General features: G+C 39.1%; 1 protein-coding gene across 1 annotated transcript; it reads right to left on the bottom strand.

Annotated features, from left to right (window-relative positions):
• Nucleotides 1-3988: 3988 nt before the first annotated feature.
• On the bottom strand, nt 3989-17233 carry LOC120042488 (gastrula zinc finger protein XlCGF7.1-like). Its single transcript, XM_038987321.1, has 2 exons — nt 17190-17233; nt 3989-5565 (listed from the first exon to the last, which is right to left on the bottom strand). Exon 2 carries the CDS (start codon nt 5549-5551, stop codon nt 4757-4759), a length of 795 nt encoding a protein of 264 aa, XP_038843249.1. The 5' UTR covers nt 5552-5565; nt 17190-17233; the 3' UTR covers nt 3989-4756.
• Nucleotides 17234-19092: the final 1859 nt, after the last annotated feature.

The following is a 19092-nucleotide window of genomic DNA, read 5'->3' as shown; positions in this document are numbered from 1 at the left end:
TATGTTGGCTTGCAAGCTACCGAGGTGGTTGAAAGAGTAGCCGTGTTGTTGTTCCTGAAGAAGCGACCCGTCCAGTAAATTATACGTCACGCAAGAAGCATCACATGAAAGACGCACATCCGCCATCTGCTGACTGGAGTGGGTAACGCAGTTTGGAAACAGTCACTACACTTTTTGTATTGGAAAGAACGTCATAATAATTTAACAATAAGCTGATATATTTTCTCTTACGTCTTACAAATAATACGTTCCTGTACACAGACGTAGAAGCTTAATATGAATATGTAGATGATGAATAAATACTTATATGAACAGGTAGGTATAGGTAGTGTGTTAATACACATTTTCTCTGTTTATTTTTCATATTCGTTTTAATCTAGATGTGACCATACTATTCCCTTAAAGCCACGCTCTATAAGATACAAATCATCCTGTAAACAACAGAGCAAATGCATCACATGCAAATAGCACTTGATTATCTGTAGTGCTATACATTGAGTCTACAAAACATTAAGAACACCTGCTCCTTCCATGACTTAGACTGACCAGGTGAATCCAGGCTAAAGCTATGATCCCTTACTGATGTCACTAGTTAAATCTACTTCAATCAGTGTAGATGAAGGGGGGGGGGACAGGTTAAATTAGGACTTTTAAACCTTGAGACAATTGAGGCATGGATTGTGTGTGTGCACTATTCAGAGGGTTAATGGGGAAGACAAAATATTTAAGTGTCTTTGAACTGGGTATGGTAGTAGGTGCCAGGCGCACCTGTTTGTGTCAAGAACTGCAACGCTGCTGGGTTTTCCAGCTCAACAGTTTCCCATGTGTACCAAGAATGGTCCACCACCCAAACAGTGGCGGTCAATGCCGTTTAAGACGAGGGAGGACCATTTATTTTAGCATAGCATCCCTCTGTTTGAGCCAGGTGTTTGAGTAGGCTAAACCTGCTAGCTGCATTTGTTAGCTAAGTAAGTGAAACTGAAAGTGGAAAATAAATGACAAAAACTCTCTTTCTCTCTCAACTACTACCACATGTTATGCACTGCAGTGCTAGCTAGCTGTAGCTTGTGCTTTCAGTACTAGATTCATTCTCTGATCCTTTCATTGGGTGGACAACATGTCAGTTCCTGCTGCAAGAGCTCTGATAGGTTGGAGGACGTCCTCCAGAAGTTGTCATAATTACTGTGTAAATCTATGGAAGGGCTTGAGAACCATGAGCCTCCTAGGTTTTGTATTGAAGTCAATGCACCCAGAGGAGGATGCAAAATAGTATGTTTTAATCAATTATTTGGTGACGTGATTACATTTAGTATAGTTTTATCTAAAAAGGAGAACTTTCTAAATGTTTTACCATTTTTATTTTTTCTGAAAATCACTCAGGAGGATGGGGCTCCCCTTCCTCCTCTGAGGAGCCTCCACTGCACCCAAAGGACATCCATCCAACTTGACACAATTGTGGAAAGCACTGGAGTCAACATGGGCCAGCGTCCCTGTGGAAAGCTTTCAATACCTTGTAGAGTCCATGCCCCAACAAATTGAGGCTGTTCTGAGGGGAAAAGGGGAGGGTTCAACTCCATATTAGGAAGGTGTTCCAAATGTTTGGTATAACCAGTGGATATATCTGCCATTTAGCAGAGACTTTTATCCAAAGGGTTTTGCAGTCCTGTGTGAAAATGAGATGGAAACCCATTTAACTTGTATTTTTCATTCGGTACATGGGAATGCACTACGTCATCACACAAAGCCTTTTATCCGCAATAAGTCTGTTTGATGGAAACATTTCTGGTGGGAAAAGGCATATATTGTTTTATGCAGATTTGAGAATATTCACATGAAAATATGTCGCAAATTAATCCAAATCAGATCCTTCAATAACCTGAGGTCAGTTTTCAAACATTTCATCATTTAAAACAATCTTGGTGTGATTTTAACACAAATGTTGTAGAGCTTCCTGGTAATATGTTAACATTAACTCTTCATTCTGTTTCATAAGTCAGAGCACAAAACACTAGACAGTTCTAGTACACTCAAGACACAGACATCGCTGGATTCCTATCAGCAGGTGGTTGTAAATATATAACCTTCATAGCTGTATGATACAGAATGTGACCTACACACTTCCTTAAACATAAAATAAGTAAAGAAGTAATTTAGTGTGGAAGTTTCTTTTTTACATTGGAGACAGACACAAAGCACTTCAATAACATCTCCCCGTTGTCTCAAGGGTTCAACAGAATGTTAATGTAGTGGTTAAAGTTTAAAAAAAAAAAAAAGTTTTTAAAAAAGTGACATTTTGGGGCAGACTTTTTAAAAATGATTATTATTATATTTTTCACCCCCCTTTTCTCCCCAATTTTTGTCAATTGGTAGTTAGTCTTGTCTCACTGCGTTTGGAACCAAAAATCTCAAATTTGGATTCATTAGACCAAAGGACAGATTTCCACCGGTCTAATGTCCATTGTTCGTGTTTCTTGGCCCAAGCAAGTCTCTTCTTCTTATTGGTGTCCTTTTAGTGTGGTGTCCTTTTAGTAGTGGTTTCTTTGCAGCAATTCGACCATGAAGGCCCGATGAAGGCCTGATAAGAGATACTCTTAATGATCGGCAATGAAAAGCCAACTGACATTTACTCCTGAGGTGCTGACTTGCTGCACCCTCGACAACTACTGTGATTATTATTATTTGACCATGCTGGTCATTTATGAACATTTGAACATCTTGGCCATGTTCTGTTATAATCTCCACCCGGCACAGCCAGAAGAGGACTGGCCACCCCTCATAGCCCAGGGAGTTTTTCCTAGCCACCGTGCTTCTACACCTGCATTGCTTGCTGTTTGGAGTTTTAGGCTGAGTTTCTGTACAGCACTTTGAGATATCAGCTGATGTAAGAAGGGCTATATAAATACATTTGATTTGATTTGATTCACGCAGTCTCCTCTGAACAGATGATCTTGAGATGTGTCTGTTAATTGAACTCTGTGAAGCATTAATTTGGGTTGCAATTTCTGAGGCTGGTAACTCTAATGAACTTATCCTCTGCAGCAGAGGTAACTACACTTTTTTGGTTACTACATGATTCCATATGTGTTATTTCATAGTTTATGTCTTCACTATTATTCTACAATGTAGAACATAGTAAAAACTAAGAAAAACCCTCGAATGAGTAGGTGTATCCAAACTTTTGACTGGTACTGTAAATTCCTCTACACAACGTCGTTTTAGAGAATTTGGCAGTACGTCTAACCGACCTCACAAATGCAGACCATGCGTAACCACACCCACCCAGGACCTCCACATCCGGCTTCTTCACCTGCGGGAGACTGAGACCAGCCACCTGGACAGCTGATGGAACCGAGTAGAACGTCTCTCTGTAATAAAGCCACTTTGTGGGGAAAAACTAATTCTGATTGGCTGGATCTGGGCCTGGCTCGTCAGTGGGTGGGCCTATGCCCTCCTAGACCCACCCATGGCTGCACCCCTGCCCAGTCATGTGAAGTCCATAGATCAGGGCCTAATGAATTTGACTTTGACTGATTTCCATATATGTACTGTGAATCGTTGAAATTGTTGCATGTTGGGTTTATATTTTCGTTCAGTACATATATAGCCATATTATAAAGTATATAAAGTAAATATGAATTATCTATGATGTAATAGATCATGTGGGTTTATGATGTAATAGATGATGTGAAGAACGGCGCTGAAGGAGATGGCTGACGATCCCGTAACCAACTAAGGTGGATATTGATCCAACACCTGCTACTTATTCAAACCAGCCCACTGGGCACAGACGTCAGTTCAACATCTAGTTTCTATTTACATTTCTTTGAGTCGTCAACTAAAGTGAATTCAACATAAAATCAACACAAAATGTCACCTGTCATTGGATTTAGGTTGCCAGTTGGATGAAGTCCAAGTCAAACCAAGATTCTTTATTTCTGAGCTCAGAGAGAATAACAGAGTTACACAGCGCAGTGTAGACAGTCTGAATTCCTGAAGCATTGGGTGATGAGTACATATCTTTACAGTTTCCTGTTCCTGGGACTTCATAAAAGGACTTTATTCATACAAGGACACAGATGCAAACAGCTGGTCTGCAACACAGGATGATACTCCCAAGAACAGGAGATTATAATAGGACAGTTTCACAAGGTTAGTCACATACTCAGTTATGTGGACACATACAATTAACATTTTCCGTTACAGTCTGAATATTTGAATTTCATTAAATCATCAGTGGGCCAACAATGCAAATGTAAACAATGGAACAAATGCATCACATCCAAATATCACTGTATTATCTGTAGTGCTGGAGGAATGACACACCCAGATAAACACACACAAAGAGTTTAAAAAAGGACCATTTAAACACATGGAAACTGATCTACTCTATATGCAAACTGACAGACTCCATATTCAAATCATGTTTTCTAATAAAAACATACAAATATATGTTTGAGTATACTTGGTACAATTCAATTTCATATGGACAAAACAGGTAAACACATTATCAGTCAACAATATAAGACAATGGGAGCACTGTGTATTACATTTAACATTTACATTTAAGTCATTTAGCAGACGCTCTTATCCAGAGAGACTTACAAATTGGATGTGTTCTCTGATGAATTTTAAGTCAATGTGATGTGAAACATGAGTTTACACACTAGGAGAAGTCATTAATCTCTCCTGTGTGGATTCTCACATGACGTTTAAGTGACTGTGATGAGTAATATGTCTTCCCACAGTCTGAACATTTTTAAGGCTTCTCCTCTGTGTGCTGTCTCATGTGTTCCTTCAGGCTTCCTAAATGGGTAAAACACTTTGAAAACTGGGAGCATTGGTATGGCTTCTCCCCTGTGTGTATTCTCTCATGAACTTTCAGGCTTCCTGACTGGCAAAAACTATTTCCGCACTGGGTGCAATGGTATGGTGTCTCCCCTGTGTGTATTCGTTCATGAGCTTTGAGGGTGTCTAACCGCATAAAACTTTTGCCACACTGGGAGCAAGGGTGTGGCTTCGCTCCTGTGTGTATCCTCTCATGTCTTTTCATGCTAACTAAATGGTTAAAACGCTTTCCACAATGTGAGCAGTAGTAAGGCTTCTCCCCTGTGTGCAGTCTCATGTGTTCCTTCAGGCTTCCTGACTGGATAAAACTCTTTCCACACTGGGCGCAAAGGTATGACTTCTCCCCTGTATGTATTCGCTCATGAACTTTCAGGCTTCCTGACTGGCTAAAACTCTTTCCACACTGGACGCAATGGTATGGCTTCTCCCCTGTGTGTATTTGCTCGTGAGTTTTAAGGGTGTCTAACCGCTTAAAACTCTTTCCACACTGGGAGCAATGGAAAGGCCTCTCCCGTGTGTGTGTTCGCTCATGAGCTTTCAGATTTCCTAAGTGGCTAAAACTCTTTCCACACTGGCCGCAATTTTGTGGCTTCGGTTCTGTGTGTGTCCTCTCATGTCTTTTCAGGCTTCCTAACTTGGTAAAACTTTTTCCAATCTGGGAGCAAAGGTGTCGTCTTGCTGGTTTGGATGTCTCTGGTTCCTCCATGTTTGGTTTTCCTCCTGCCAAAGACAGTGCTTATTTTAAGAGAGACCAGCATGAAATCTCCACATGATAAAACTGCCTTGCTATGAGGTTTAATCCAAATCAGATCCCTCAATAGCCCGAGGCCAGTTTTCAATTATTTCCTAATTTTAAACAAATGATGTTGTAGAGCTTCCTGGTAATTACTGATAATATGTTTACATTACTTATTTTTATTTCTGTTTAACAAGTCAGAACACAAAACACTAGACAGTTCTATGACACTCAAGACACAGACGTTGCTGGATTCCAATCGAGCAGGTGGTTCTAAATATATAACTTTCATAGCTGTATGATACAGAATGTGACCTACACACTTCCTTAAACATAAAATAAGTAAAGAAGTAATTTTGTGTGGAAATCCAAAACTTGGAGACAGACACAAAGCACATCAGTAACATCTCCCCGTTGGGTTCCACACAACGGCTTTTTGATGTATTTAGATGTTCACACATTTACATTTTTTGGACTATCATTAACGTCATGATATTTTGTGTAAAGTAAAAAAATTGCGTGACATATTTTGGATAGATGTTCCTAAAAATATAAACACAACATGTAAAGTGTTGGTCCCATGTTTCATGAGCTGAAATAACATATATCTTCCATACACACAAAAGCTTATTTCTCTCAAATTCTGTGCGCAAATTTGTTTACATCCCTGTTACATTTCTCCTTTGCCAAAACAATCCATCCAATTGACAGTTGTGGCATATCAAGAAGCTGATTAAACAGCACGGTCATTACACAGGTGCACCTTGTGCGGGGGACAATAAAATGCCACTCTAAAATGTGCAGTTTTGCAACACAACACAATGCCACAGATGTCTCAAGTTTTGAGGGAGCGTGCAATTGGCATGCTGACTGCAGGAATATCCACTGGAGCAGTTATCAGATAATTGAATGTTAATTTCTCTACTAGACGCTGCCTCCAACGTCATTTTAGAAAATTTGGCAGTACATCGAACTGGCCTCACAACCGCAGACCACGTTTAACAACGCCAGCCCAGGACCTCCACATCGTCTGAGACCAGCCACCCGGACAGATGATGAAACTGAAGAGTACTTCTCTCTGCAATAAAGCCCTTTTGTGGGGAAAAACTAATTGTGATTGGCGGTTCTGGGTTATGCTCTCCCAGGGCCACCAATGGCTGCCCCCCCTAGCCAGTCATGTGAAGTCCAAGGGCCTCATTCATTTATTTACATTGACTGATTTTCTAATTTGAACTTGAAATCGTTGAAATTGTTGCATTTATATTTGTGTTCAGTATTTATACAGTGCCTTCGAAAAGTATTCAGACTCCTTGACTTTTTACACATTTTGCTGAGGTACAGCCTTATTCTAAAATGTATTCAATTGTTTTTTGTCCCCCTCATCAATCGACACATAATACCCCATAATGACAAAGCAAAAACGTTTTTCGAAATTCTTCCTAATTTATAAAAAATAACAAACTTAAATATCACATATACGTAAGTATTCAGACCCTTTACGCAGTACTTTGTTGAAGCACCTTTGGCAGCGATTACAGCCTCGAGTCTTCTTGGGTATGATGCTATAAGCATGACACACCTGTATTTGGGGAGTTTCTCCCATTCTTCTCTGCAGATCCCCTCAAGCTCTCTCAGGTTGGATGGGGAGCGTCGCTACACAGGATAATCAATGGAAACGTGATGATCCTCAGCTCAATTTCGAGGCTCATATCAAAGGGTCTGAATACTTATGTAAATAAGGTATTTCTGTTTTTTAATACATTTGCAAAACTTTCTAAAATCCTGTTTTTGGGTATTGTGTATATATTGATGAGGAATATATACAAATATATATATTTTAGAATCAGACTGTAATGTAAAAAAACACGGAAAAAGTCAAGGGTTCTGACTTTCCGAAGGCACCATATATAGTGTATATAATAATGAAGACACCGTATATAGTGTATATAATAATGTAGGCACTGTATATAGTGTATATAATAATGTAGGCACTGTATATAGTGTATATAATAATATAAAGTGTATATAGTGTATATAATAATGTAGACACTGTATATAGTGTATATAATAATGTAGACACTGTATATTGGGTATATAATAATGTAGGCACTGTATATAGTGTATATAATAATGTAGGCACTGTATATAGTGTATATAATAATGTAGACACTGTATATAGTGTATATAATAATGTAAACACTGTATATAGTGTATATAATAATGTAGGCACTGTATATAGTGTATATAATAATGTAGGCACCGTATATAGTGTATATAATAATGTAGGCACTGTATATAGTGTATATAATAATGTAGGCACTGTATATAGTGTATATAATAATGTAGACACTGTATATAGGGTATATAATAATATAAAGTGTATATAGTGTATATAATAATGTAGGCACTGTATATAGGGTATATAATAATATAAAGTGTATATAGTGTATATAATAATGTAGGCACCGTATATAGTGTATATAATAATGTAGGCACTGTATATAGTGTATATAATAATGTAGACACTGTATATAGTGTATATAATAATGTAGACACTGTATATAGTGTATATAATAATGTAGACACTGTATATTGGGTATATAATAATGTAGGCACTGTATATAGTGTATATAATAATGTAGGCACTGTATATAGTGTATATAATAATGTAGACACTGTATATAGTGTATATAATAATGTAAACACTGTATATAGTGTATATAATAATGTAGGCACTGTATATAGTGTATATAATAATGTAGGCACCGTATATAGTGTATATAATAATGTAGGCACTGTATATAGTGTATATAATAATGTAGGCACTGTATATAGTGTATATAATAATGTAGACACTGTATATAGGGTATATAATAATATAAAGTGTATATAGTGTATATAATAATGTAGGCACTGTATATAGGGTATATAATAATATAAAGTGTATATAGTGTATATAATAATGTAGGCACCGTATATAGTGTATATAATAATGTAGGCACTGTATATAGTGTATATAATAATGTAGACACTGTATATAGTGTATATAATAATGTAGACACTGTATATAGTGTATATAATAATGTAGACACTGTATATAGGGTATATAATAATATAAAGTGTATATAGTGTATATAATAATGTAGACGCCGTATATAGTGTATATAATAATGTAGGCACTGTATATAGTGTATATAATAATGTAGACACTGTATATAGTGTATATAATAATGTAAACACTGTATATAGTGTATATAATAATGTAGACACTGTATATAGGGTATATAATAATGTAGGCACTGTATATAGTGTATATAATAATGTAGGCACTGTATATAGTGTATATAATAATGTAGGCACCGTATATAGTGTATATAATAATGTAGGCACTGTATATAGTGTATATAATAATGTATATAGTGTATATAATAATGTAGGCACTGTATATAGTGTATATAATAATGTAGGCACTGTATAAAGCCATGTTATGAAGTATGAAAAGGCTTGTTCATTCACATGTCATGAATTCATTATGACATCATCATATTTGTATATGTTTTACGTTAATTGTTTATGGTTCATTGAACAAACATGGGAAACAGTGTTTAAAACTTCTTATGGCTGCAAGGGGCAGTATTGAGTAGCCAGTTAAATAGTGCCCATTTCAAACGGCCTCGTACTCAATTCTTGCTCGTACAATATGCATATTATTATTACTATTGGATAGAAAACATTCTCTAGTTTCTAAAACCGTTTGAATTATTTCTCTGAGTGAAACAGAACTCATTCTGCAGCACTTTTCCTGACCAGGAAGTGGAATGTCAGAAATATATGCTCTGTTCAACTTCCTGCCTATACATGGTCATGATACGTAAGAGTCTACGTACACTTCATACGCCTTCCTCTGGGTGTCAAGAGGCTGTGAGAGAAGAAATTTTGTGTTTATCTTGGTCTGAGGTGGAATAAAAGCTATTTCTTTGATGTGACCGTCCACTTCCTGTTTCTGGAGCGCGCGAAAGAGGACATGGATATGCCTTCTGTTTTGCTCTCGTTATGGACGACTAACATCTCCGTCTTAGATTTTATTTGATACATGTGACCATATCATCGTAACGTATGTTTTTTCAATATAGTTTAATCAGATTATTGAAATTTTTTCGGGAGTTTTGCCGTGTTTTGTTCTCTGACGTTGTTGTCGTTGGAGAGATCCGTGCCACTCGGCTAGTGTGCATGCTAAATGAAGAGGCATATTTGCCGTTCCAGATCAAAACAACGACTGTTCTGGACAAAGGACACCTTGTCCAACATTCTGACGGAAGATCACCAAAAGTAAGAAACATTTTATGATGCTATTTCTAATATCTGTCGTGCATGTGAACTGGTCGTGGGCGCCCAAGTGTTTCTGGCTATTGTGGCTACGCTAATATAGCGCTACATTTTGTTTTCGCTGTAAAACATTTAATAAATCGGAAATATTGTCTGGAATCACAAGATGCCTGTCTTTCAATTGCTGTACACTATGTATTTTTCAGAAATGTTTTATGATGAGTAATTAGGTATTTGACGTTGGTGTCTGTAAATATTATGGCTGCTTTCGGTGCAATTTCTGATTGTAGCTGAAATGTAAACTATGATTTATACCTGAAATATGCAAATTTTTCGAACAAAACATATGCTATACAATAAATATGTTATCAGACTGTCATCTGATGAAGTTTTTTCTTGGTTAGTGGCTATTTATTTCTTTATTTGGTCGAATTTGTGATAGCTACTGATGGAGTAAGAAACTGATGGAGTAAGAAAAGTGGTGTCTTTTGCTAACGTGGTTAGCTAATAGATTTACATATTTTGTCTTCCCTGTAAAACATTTTAAAAATCGGACATGTTGGCTTGATTCACAAGATGTGTACCTTTCATATGCTGTATTGGACTTGTTAATGTGTGAAAGTTAAATATAAAAAAAATATATATTTTGAATTTCGCGCCCTGCACTTTGAGCTGGCTGTTGTCATAAGTGTACCGACGTCGGGCTTGCAGCCCAAACAGGTTTTAAACCCTTTACAATGAAGATCTGTGAAGTTATTTGGATTTTTACGAATTATCTTTGAAAGACAGGGTCCTGAAAAAAATATGTTCATTTTTTTGCTGAGTTTATTTGTATATGTTTTACGGGTTGAAAAGTGTTTTTTTTCTCAGACATACATTTAAAAAGCTGAAAGACAAAGGTCATAACTTTAATAAAATAACAAATTAAATGGCAAAGTATCAGAGCGAGGTCCGCATCCAGCAACGTCACGAGTCACGTTCCTGCAGCTGTTTCAGTACAACACTACAGGGAGAGAGGGGGAGGGTGGGAAATCTGAGGTTTATAGTTTTTCAAGTCATTGCCTTTCGAATATACAGTGTAAATGGGGTCATATTGCACTTCCTAAGGTTTCCACTAGATGTCAACAGTCTTTAGAACCTTGTTTGAGGCTTCTACTGTAAAGGGGGAGCGAATAAGAGCTGTTTGACTAAGGGGTCTGGCAGAATGCCTTGAGCTAAGTTCCCTTTCATTTCTAAAGACAAATGTCCGGTTGGAACATTATGGAAGATTTATGATAAAAACATCCTAAAGATTCATTCTATACATCGTTTGACATGTTTCTACGAAATGTAATAGAACTTTTTTGACTTTTCGTTTGGATTTTCGTCTGGACTTGCCCACGCCTTGTGAATTTCGATTGTTGAACTAAACGCGCTAACAAAAAGGAGGTATTTGGACATAAAGATGAACTTCATCGAACAAAACAAACATTTATTGTGGAACTGGGATTCCTGGGAGTGCATTCTGATGAAGATCATCAAAGGTAAGTGAATATTTATAACGCTATTTCTGACTTTTACTGACTCCGGGTATCTGTATGGCTTGTTTTTGTGGCTTAGAGCTGTACTCAGATTATTGCATGGTGTGCTTTTTCCGTAAAGCTTTTTTGAAATCTGACACAGCGGTTTCATTAAGGAGAAGTATATCTTTAATTCTGTGCATAACACTTGTATCTTTTATCAAAGTTTATGATGAGTATTTCTGTAAATTGATGTGGCTCTCTGCAAATTCGCCGGATGTTTTCGAGGCACAACATTACTGAACATAACTCGCCAATGTAAACTGAGATATTTGGATATAAATATTAACTTTATCGAACAAAACATACATGTATTGTGTAACATGAGTGCTGTATTGTGTAACATTGTGTAACTATGAGTGCCATCTGATGAAGTGGTAAAGTGCGCATTCGCGAAAAAGGACTGTCGTTGCTCCAACGTGTACCTAACCATAAACATCAATGCCTTTCTTAAAATCAATACACAGAAGTATATATTTTTAAACCTGCATATTTAGCTAAAAGAAATCCAGGTTAGCAGGCAAGATTAACCAGGTGAAATTGTGTCACTTCTCTTGCGTTCATTGCACGCAGAGTCAGGGTATATGCAACAGTTTGGGCCACCTGGCTCATTGCGAACTAATTTGCCAGAATTTTACATAATTATGACATAACATTGAAGGTTGTGCAATGTAACAGGAATATTTAGACTGATGGATGCTACCCGTTAGATAAAATACGGAACGGTTCCGTATTTCACTGAAAGAATAAATGTTTTGTTTTCGAGATGATAGTTTCCGGATTCGACCATATTAATGACCTAAGGCTCGTATTTCTGTGTGTTATTATGTTATAATTAAGTCTATGATTTGATACAGCAGTCTGACTGAGCGATGGTGGGCACCAGCACGCTCGTAAGCATTCATTCAAACAGCACTTTCGTGCGTTTTGCCAGCAGCTCTGCTGTTTATGAATTCAAGCCTATCAACTCCCGAGATTAGGCTGGTGTAACCGATGTGAAATGGCTAGCTAGTTAGCGGGGTGCGCGCTAATAGCGTTTCAAACGTCAATCGCTCTGAGACTTGGAGTAGTTGTTCCCCTTGCTCTGCATGGGTAAAGCTGCTTCGAGGGTGGCTGTTACGATGTGTTCCTGGTTCGAGCCCAGGTAGCGGCGAGGAGAGGGATGGAAGCTATACTGTTACACTGGCAATACTAAAGTGCCTATAAGAACATCCAATAGTCAAAGGTATATGAAACACAAATCGTATAGAGAGAAATAGTCCTATAATTCCTATAGTAACTACAACCTAAAACTTCTTACCTGGGAATACTGAAGACTCATGTTAAAAGGAACCACCAGCTTTCATATGTTCTCATGTTCTGAGCAAGGAACATAAACGTTAGCTTTCTTACATGGTACATATTGCACTTTTACTTTCTTCTCCAACACTTTGTTGTTGCATTATTTAAACCAAATTGAACATGTTTCATTATTTATTTGAGGCTAAATTGATTTTATTGATGTATTATATTAAGTTAAAATAAGTGTTCATTCAGTATTGTTGTAATTGTCATTATTACAAATAAAAAATAATAATAAAATCGTCCGATTAATCGGTATTAGCCTATAGCATCTAATGATGAAACATTATGGAGTCTTACAGGAGGACTGGAGCATCTAATGATGAAACATTATGGAGTCTTAAAGGAGGACTGTAGCATCTAATGATGAAACATTATGGAGTCTTAAAGGAGGACTGGAGCATCTAATGATGAAACATTATGGAGTCTTAAAGGAGGACTGTAGCATCTAATGATGAAACATTATGGAGTCTTAAAGGAGGACTGGAGCATCTAATGATGAAACATTATGGAGTCTTAAATCGATCCCCGGTGTTACCGCTCTAGGTCGTGGTTGTAGTCTGTTTGGGACCGCTCCTGTCATTGTGTGAATGGTGGAGTAGCAACATTGTTGTGAAGCTTTGAAAAACAAACCAACAAACCATCAGGTGTTTCAGACGGACAGACTGAAGTCAACAGCTCAGACCCTCCTCTCTCATTTTCCCTCTAATGCTTTTCACTGCTGCAGACTTTATTTTTATCCTTTCCATGTTTGTTGTTGTTTTGAATTGTATTGATTTTGTGTGAAACTGTTTACATTTTGCCGAGAAGATTTGGGACATTTTAAGGCCTTTGTTGTCTATGAACACACCCACCGACACACCCATGCAAACCCCCCTGCACTCCACCACTGGGAGGTAATACAGATTATTACCCCCCCTGCACTCCACCACTGGGAGGTAATACAGATTATTACCCCCCCCTGAACTCCACCACTGGGAGGTAATACAGATTATTACCCCCCCTGCACTCCACCACTGGGAGGTAATACAGATTATTACCCCCCCCCCTGCACTCCACCACTGGGAGGTAATACAGATTATTACCCCCCCTGCACTCCACCACTGGGAGGTAATACAGATTATTACCCCCCTGCACTCCACCACTGGGAGGTAATACAGATTATTACCCCCCCTGCACTCCACCACTGGGAGGTAATACAGATTATTACCCCCCCCCTGCACTCCACCACTGGGAGGTAATACAGATTATTACCCCCCCCCCTGCACTCCACCACTGGGAGGTAATACAGATTATTACCCCCCCTGCACTCCACCACTGGGAGGTAATACAGATTATTACCCCCCCTGCACTCCACCACTGGGAGGTAATACAGATTATTACCCCCCCTGCACTCCACCACTGGGAGGTAATACAGATTATTACCCCCCCTGCACTCCACCACTGGGAGGTAATACAGATTATTACCCCCCCCTGCACTCCACCACTGGGAGGTAATACAGATTATTACCCCCCTGCACTCCACCACTGGGAGGTAATACAGATTATTACCCCCCCTGCACTCCACCACTGGGAGGTAATACAGATTATTACCCCCCTGCACTCCACCACTGGGAGGTAATACAGATTAATACCCCCCTGCACTCCACCACTGGGAGGTAATACAGATTATTACCCCCCTGCACTCCACCACTGGGAGGTAATATAGATTATTACCCCCCCTGCACTCCACCACTGGGAGGTAATACAGATTATTACCCCCCCTGCACTCCACCACTGGGAGGTAATATAGATTATTACCCCCCCTGCACTCCACCACTGGGAGGTAATACAGATTATTACCCCCCCCCCCCTGCACTCCACCACTGAGAGGTAATATAGATTATTACCCCCCCCCCCCCTGCACTCCACCACTGAGAGGTAATACAGATTATTACCCCCCCCCCCCCCCTGCACTCCACCACTGAGAGGTAATATAGATTATTACCCCCCCCCCTGCACTCCACCACTGAGAGGCAATACAGATTATTACCCCCCCTGCACTCCATCACTGGGAGTCTCATTTCACTGCCAAAAATAAAATTAAACCATCTAGCGTTCAGCGAAATAACAAAGTCAAATACAGGTAGCCTAGTTAAATAATTAACATCCAATCACATTAACCGTTACTCTCTCGCGGGAATTCCACTAACGGTCCTTATGTAGCCAAACGTAGCTGCTGCTGATGTTGGTACACTGCAGCATCCACCGAGAGGCTCTTGCTGCCAAGGAAATACCTGACTGCTTGAAAGACGTTTTGGACACTACAGTGAAAATGGTTAACTTAGTTAAAGCAAGGCCCCTGAACTCTCGTGTATTTTCTGCACTATGCAATGATATGGGCAGTGACCATGTCACACTTTTACAAAATACAGAAGCGCGCTGGTTATCAAGGGCGCAAAGTATTGACACATTTTAAATACAGACACAGACTGTGTGGAAAATTATTTAAGACTGAGACTCTCTCCAATACAACATTGCAGAGTTATGTGCATCCTTTCAAGCACACCCTTCTCATTAACCTGTGGTGAGTTATTTACAAATTTCAATGAACAAATAAGGTTTTATATGTAAGATGGTTAAATAAAGAGCTAAAATATTGATTATTATTTGTGCGCTGGTCCTATAAGAGCTCTTTGTCATTTCCCACGAGCCGGGTTGTGACAAATTCACACTCATTCTTATGTTTAATAAATGTATCGTATAGTGTGTGTGTGTGTGACCGGCTTACAATGATGACAAAAAACAACATTTGAGAGTGCGCTGACTCTGGTGCAAGAGGGGGTACGTAGCTGGAGGTTGAATGTTTGAAGGGGTACGGAACTATAAAACGTTTGGGAACCACTGCTCTTCATCATACCATTTTTCTATTCCTCATCAATCCACATGGATTTAACAGTTTTTACAGTCATTTTCTTATCGGGTGCATGCTTATTAGTAACTGGGATAAGCAATTTCATAAATGTGTCAAGGACAGCGTCTGGTTGCTCATCATTACACACCACGGACCAAAAAATATTATTTACATCAACAACATAGGAATCACTACAAAACTTATTGTATGACCTCTTTTACACAATATTAGGCCCAGCCTTTGGAACTGTTGTTTTCCTAGACATGGCTACTATATGGTGATCACTACATCTGATGGATCTGGATACTGCTTTCAAACACATTTCTGCAGCATTAGTAAAGATATGATCAAAATATGTTGATGATTTCATTCCTGTACTGTTTGTAACTACCCTGGTAGGTTGATTGATAACCTGAACCAGGTTGCCGGCACTAGTTACAGTTTGAAGCTTTCTCTTCAGTGGGCAGCCTGATCACAGCTTTCCTCCAGTATTAGTTAATTAATTAACACAGGACAAATTATAGTGTCTGGAGTTTTGTTTGCCTGTTGTACAGTCTGGTAAAAATAGGGGGTTGACTGGGACAGACAATGTAACATCCATAATGTTTTAAGGGAAAGTTTTAGTAAAACATGCACCTCATATCGGATAATCTTTCAAATTTTTCTCCAAAGCTAACTTTCATCAAGGTTTTATATGGTCTATTGGTTTCTCTCTTTTCATTGGCAGAATCCTTTTTCAGTGTTATGATATTCATAACATCCATATCCACCAGTCTATCTTCCTGTCAACTAACAGAACTCTGCTGGTTGTCCTGGTAACAGATACCAGTCTATCTTCCTGTCAACTAACAGAACTCTGCTGGTTGTCCTGGTAACAGATACCAGTCTATCTTCCTGTCAACTAACAGAACTCTGCTGGTTGTCCTGGTAACAGATACCAGTCTATCTTCCTGTCAACTAACAGAACTCTGCTGGTTGTCCTGGTAACAGATACCAGTCTATCTTCCTGTCAACTAACAGAACTCTGCTGGTTGTCCTGGTAACAGATACCAGTCTATCTTCCTGTCAACTAACAGAACTCTGCTGGTTGTCCTGGTAACAGATACCAGTCTATCTTCCTGTCAACTAACAGAACTCTGCTGGTTGTCCTGGTAACAGATACCAGTCCATCTTCCTGTCAACTAACAGAACTCTGCTGGTTGTCCTGGTAACAGATACCAGTCTATCTTCCTGTCAACTAACAGAACTCTGCTGGTTGTCCTGGTAACAGATACCAGTCTATCTTCATGTCAACTAACAGAACTCTGCTGGTTGTCCTGGTAACAGATACCAGTCTATCTTCCTGTCAACTAACAGAACTCTGCTGGTTGTCCTGGTAACAGATACCAGTCTATCTTCCTGTCAACTAACAGAACTCTGCTGGTTGTCCTGGTAATAGATACCAGTGAACAGATCTATTTATTTGTTCAAACTGAACTACAGCACTTACTTTGATGAGTCAAATCTGATCCTTTCTTCTCTTCTCCTCCTCTCACAGTTCCACTCAGCCCCGTTGTTTTCCTGCAGTCCACCAGCAGCACAGACAACCTCTTCATACCCAGCAGTAAGGTGCTACCGGGAGAGGCACGACACGTGGACTCCGGGAGGACGGAAGGGCTAGCGTTGTCCTGGTAACCATAAAGAGGGGACACAGACACATATCATTATGGATGCTGATGTCACTGTTGTCATAAAGTGCTTTACAGAAACCCAGCCCAGACCCCGATAGAGCAAGCTGTATGTTAGACCAGACCGAGCTGTACCATCTGGTCTTCTGATCTGGAGAGACTCTTCTCTGCCTCGTCAGCATCAGGATGTTGTTGAGGCTCCCCAGAGGATCCACAATAGTCATGTCTCTCTCCTGTGTGAATGAGAACATCAAACAGATAGTGAACTTACGACCGTCTATTACAATCACAAAGGGTCTTACAAGAGGCATTAATCTCTCTAAACAGCCTAAAATGCAAATGTTAAAGGGTCGTTCCACTAAATGGGTGCCTGTTGCATCCCCTTGATATTTTAAATAAAGATTATGCACCAATATTGAAAAAGTATGTAATATTAGATGAGGTGCACTTTAATACAGACAACATGGAGAATTCAATAAATCTAATTTAAAAGACCCCAAAATATATGTACCAATGGCAGATGGCCCCTTTAACAATTCCTACAGTACCGAACAACATTTTCAAGTGTAGAACTTCAGTAGAATGCCTCACATTAGTTCAACAACTACATAGTGTGTGCCCCTGTTTAAGACAGTACTCACTGGTGTTTATCAGATATTCTGTCTCCTCCTCTTTCACTCCCAAAAAGTCTTCCTTCTTCACCTTTATTGAGATAGCCTCTTCTTCCTCTCTAAAATGTTCTTTCTCTTCTTTTCCTATAACAACCTCCTCTTCCTCCTTTTTCATTCTGAAAGGTTCTTCCTCTTCTTTCACTGTAATACCCTCCTCTTCTTCTCCCACAACATTGTTCAGCGCCAGAGCTTCTTTCTCCAAACAGCAAACCTCATCTTCTTTAGCAGGGGAGGAGTAGTTTAGTGAACTCATAGGTAGCATTAGCGACTAGCCTAGTGCTAGGCTCAGTATCAATCTTTAACAAGTTTGCAAATTAGGTTAAAGTTAACCAGTTGATACGTCAACAGAAATGTGTTCAAAACACTGAGATTAGCTAATGTACATTAACATGGTCTAAAGCGTCAATCTTCCAGTTTTATGTTGGCTAGCAAGCTACCGACGTGGTTGAAAGAGTAGCCGTGTTGTTGTTCCTGAAGAAGCGTCCGGTCCAGTAAATTATACGTCACGCAAGAATCATCACCTGAAAGACGCACATCCGCCATCTGCTGGCTGGAGTGGGTAACGCAGTTTGGAAACAAGTTACTACACTTTTTGTATTGGAAATAACGTCATAATAATTTAACAATAAGCTGAAATATTTTCTCTTACGTCTTACAAATAATACGTTCTTGTACACAGACGTAGAAGCTTAATATGAATATGTAGATGATGAATAAAGTAAGATGAGTAAGAAGAGGGGCGGGGGGGTATGCCTTATGATTAACGAGACGTGGTGTGATCATCATAACAACACACAGGAACTCAAGTCATTCTGTTCACCTGATCTAGAACTCCTCACAATCAAATGTCGACCGCATTATCTACCAAGGGAATTCTCTTCAATCATAATCACAGCCGTATATATTCCCCCCCAAGCAGACACATCGATGGCCCTGAACGAACTTTATCTGACTCTTTGTAAACTGGAAACCACACACCCTGAGGCTGCATTCATCGTAGCTGGGGATTTTAACAAGGCTAATCTAAAAACAAAACTCCCTAAATTCTATCAGC

Source organism: Salvelinus namaycush, unplaced genomic scaffold (assembly GCF_016432855.1).
Source record: "Salvelinus namaycush isolate Seneca unplaced genomic scaffold, SaNama_1.0 Scaffold7, whole genome shotgun sequence".
Lineage (NCBI taxonomy): Eukaryota > Metazoa > Chordata > Actinopteri > Salmoniformes > Salmonidae > Salvelinus > Salvelinus namaycush.
The sequence above is the reverse complement of the archived record's forward strand: the minus strand, read 5'-3'. Positions and strand labels throughout refer to the sequence as shown.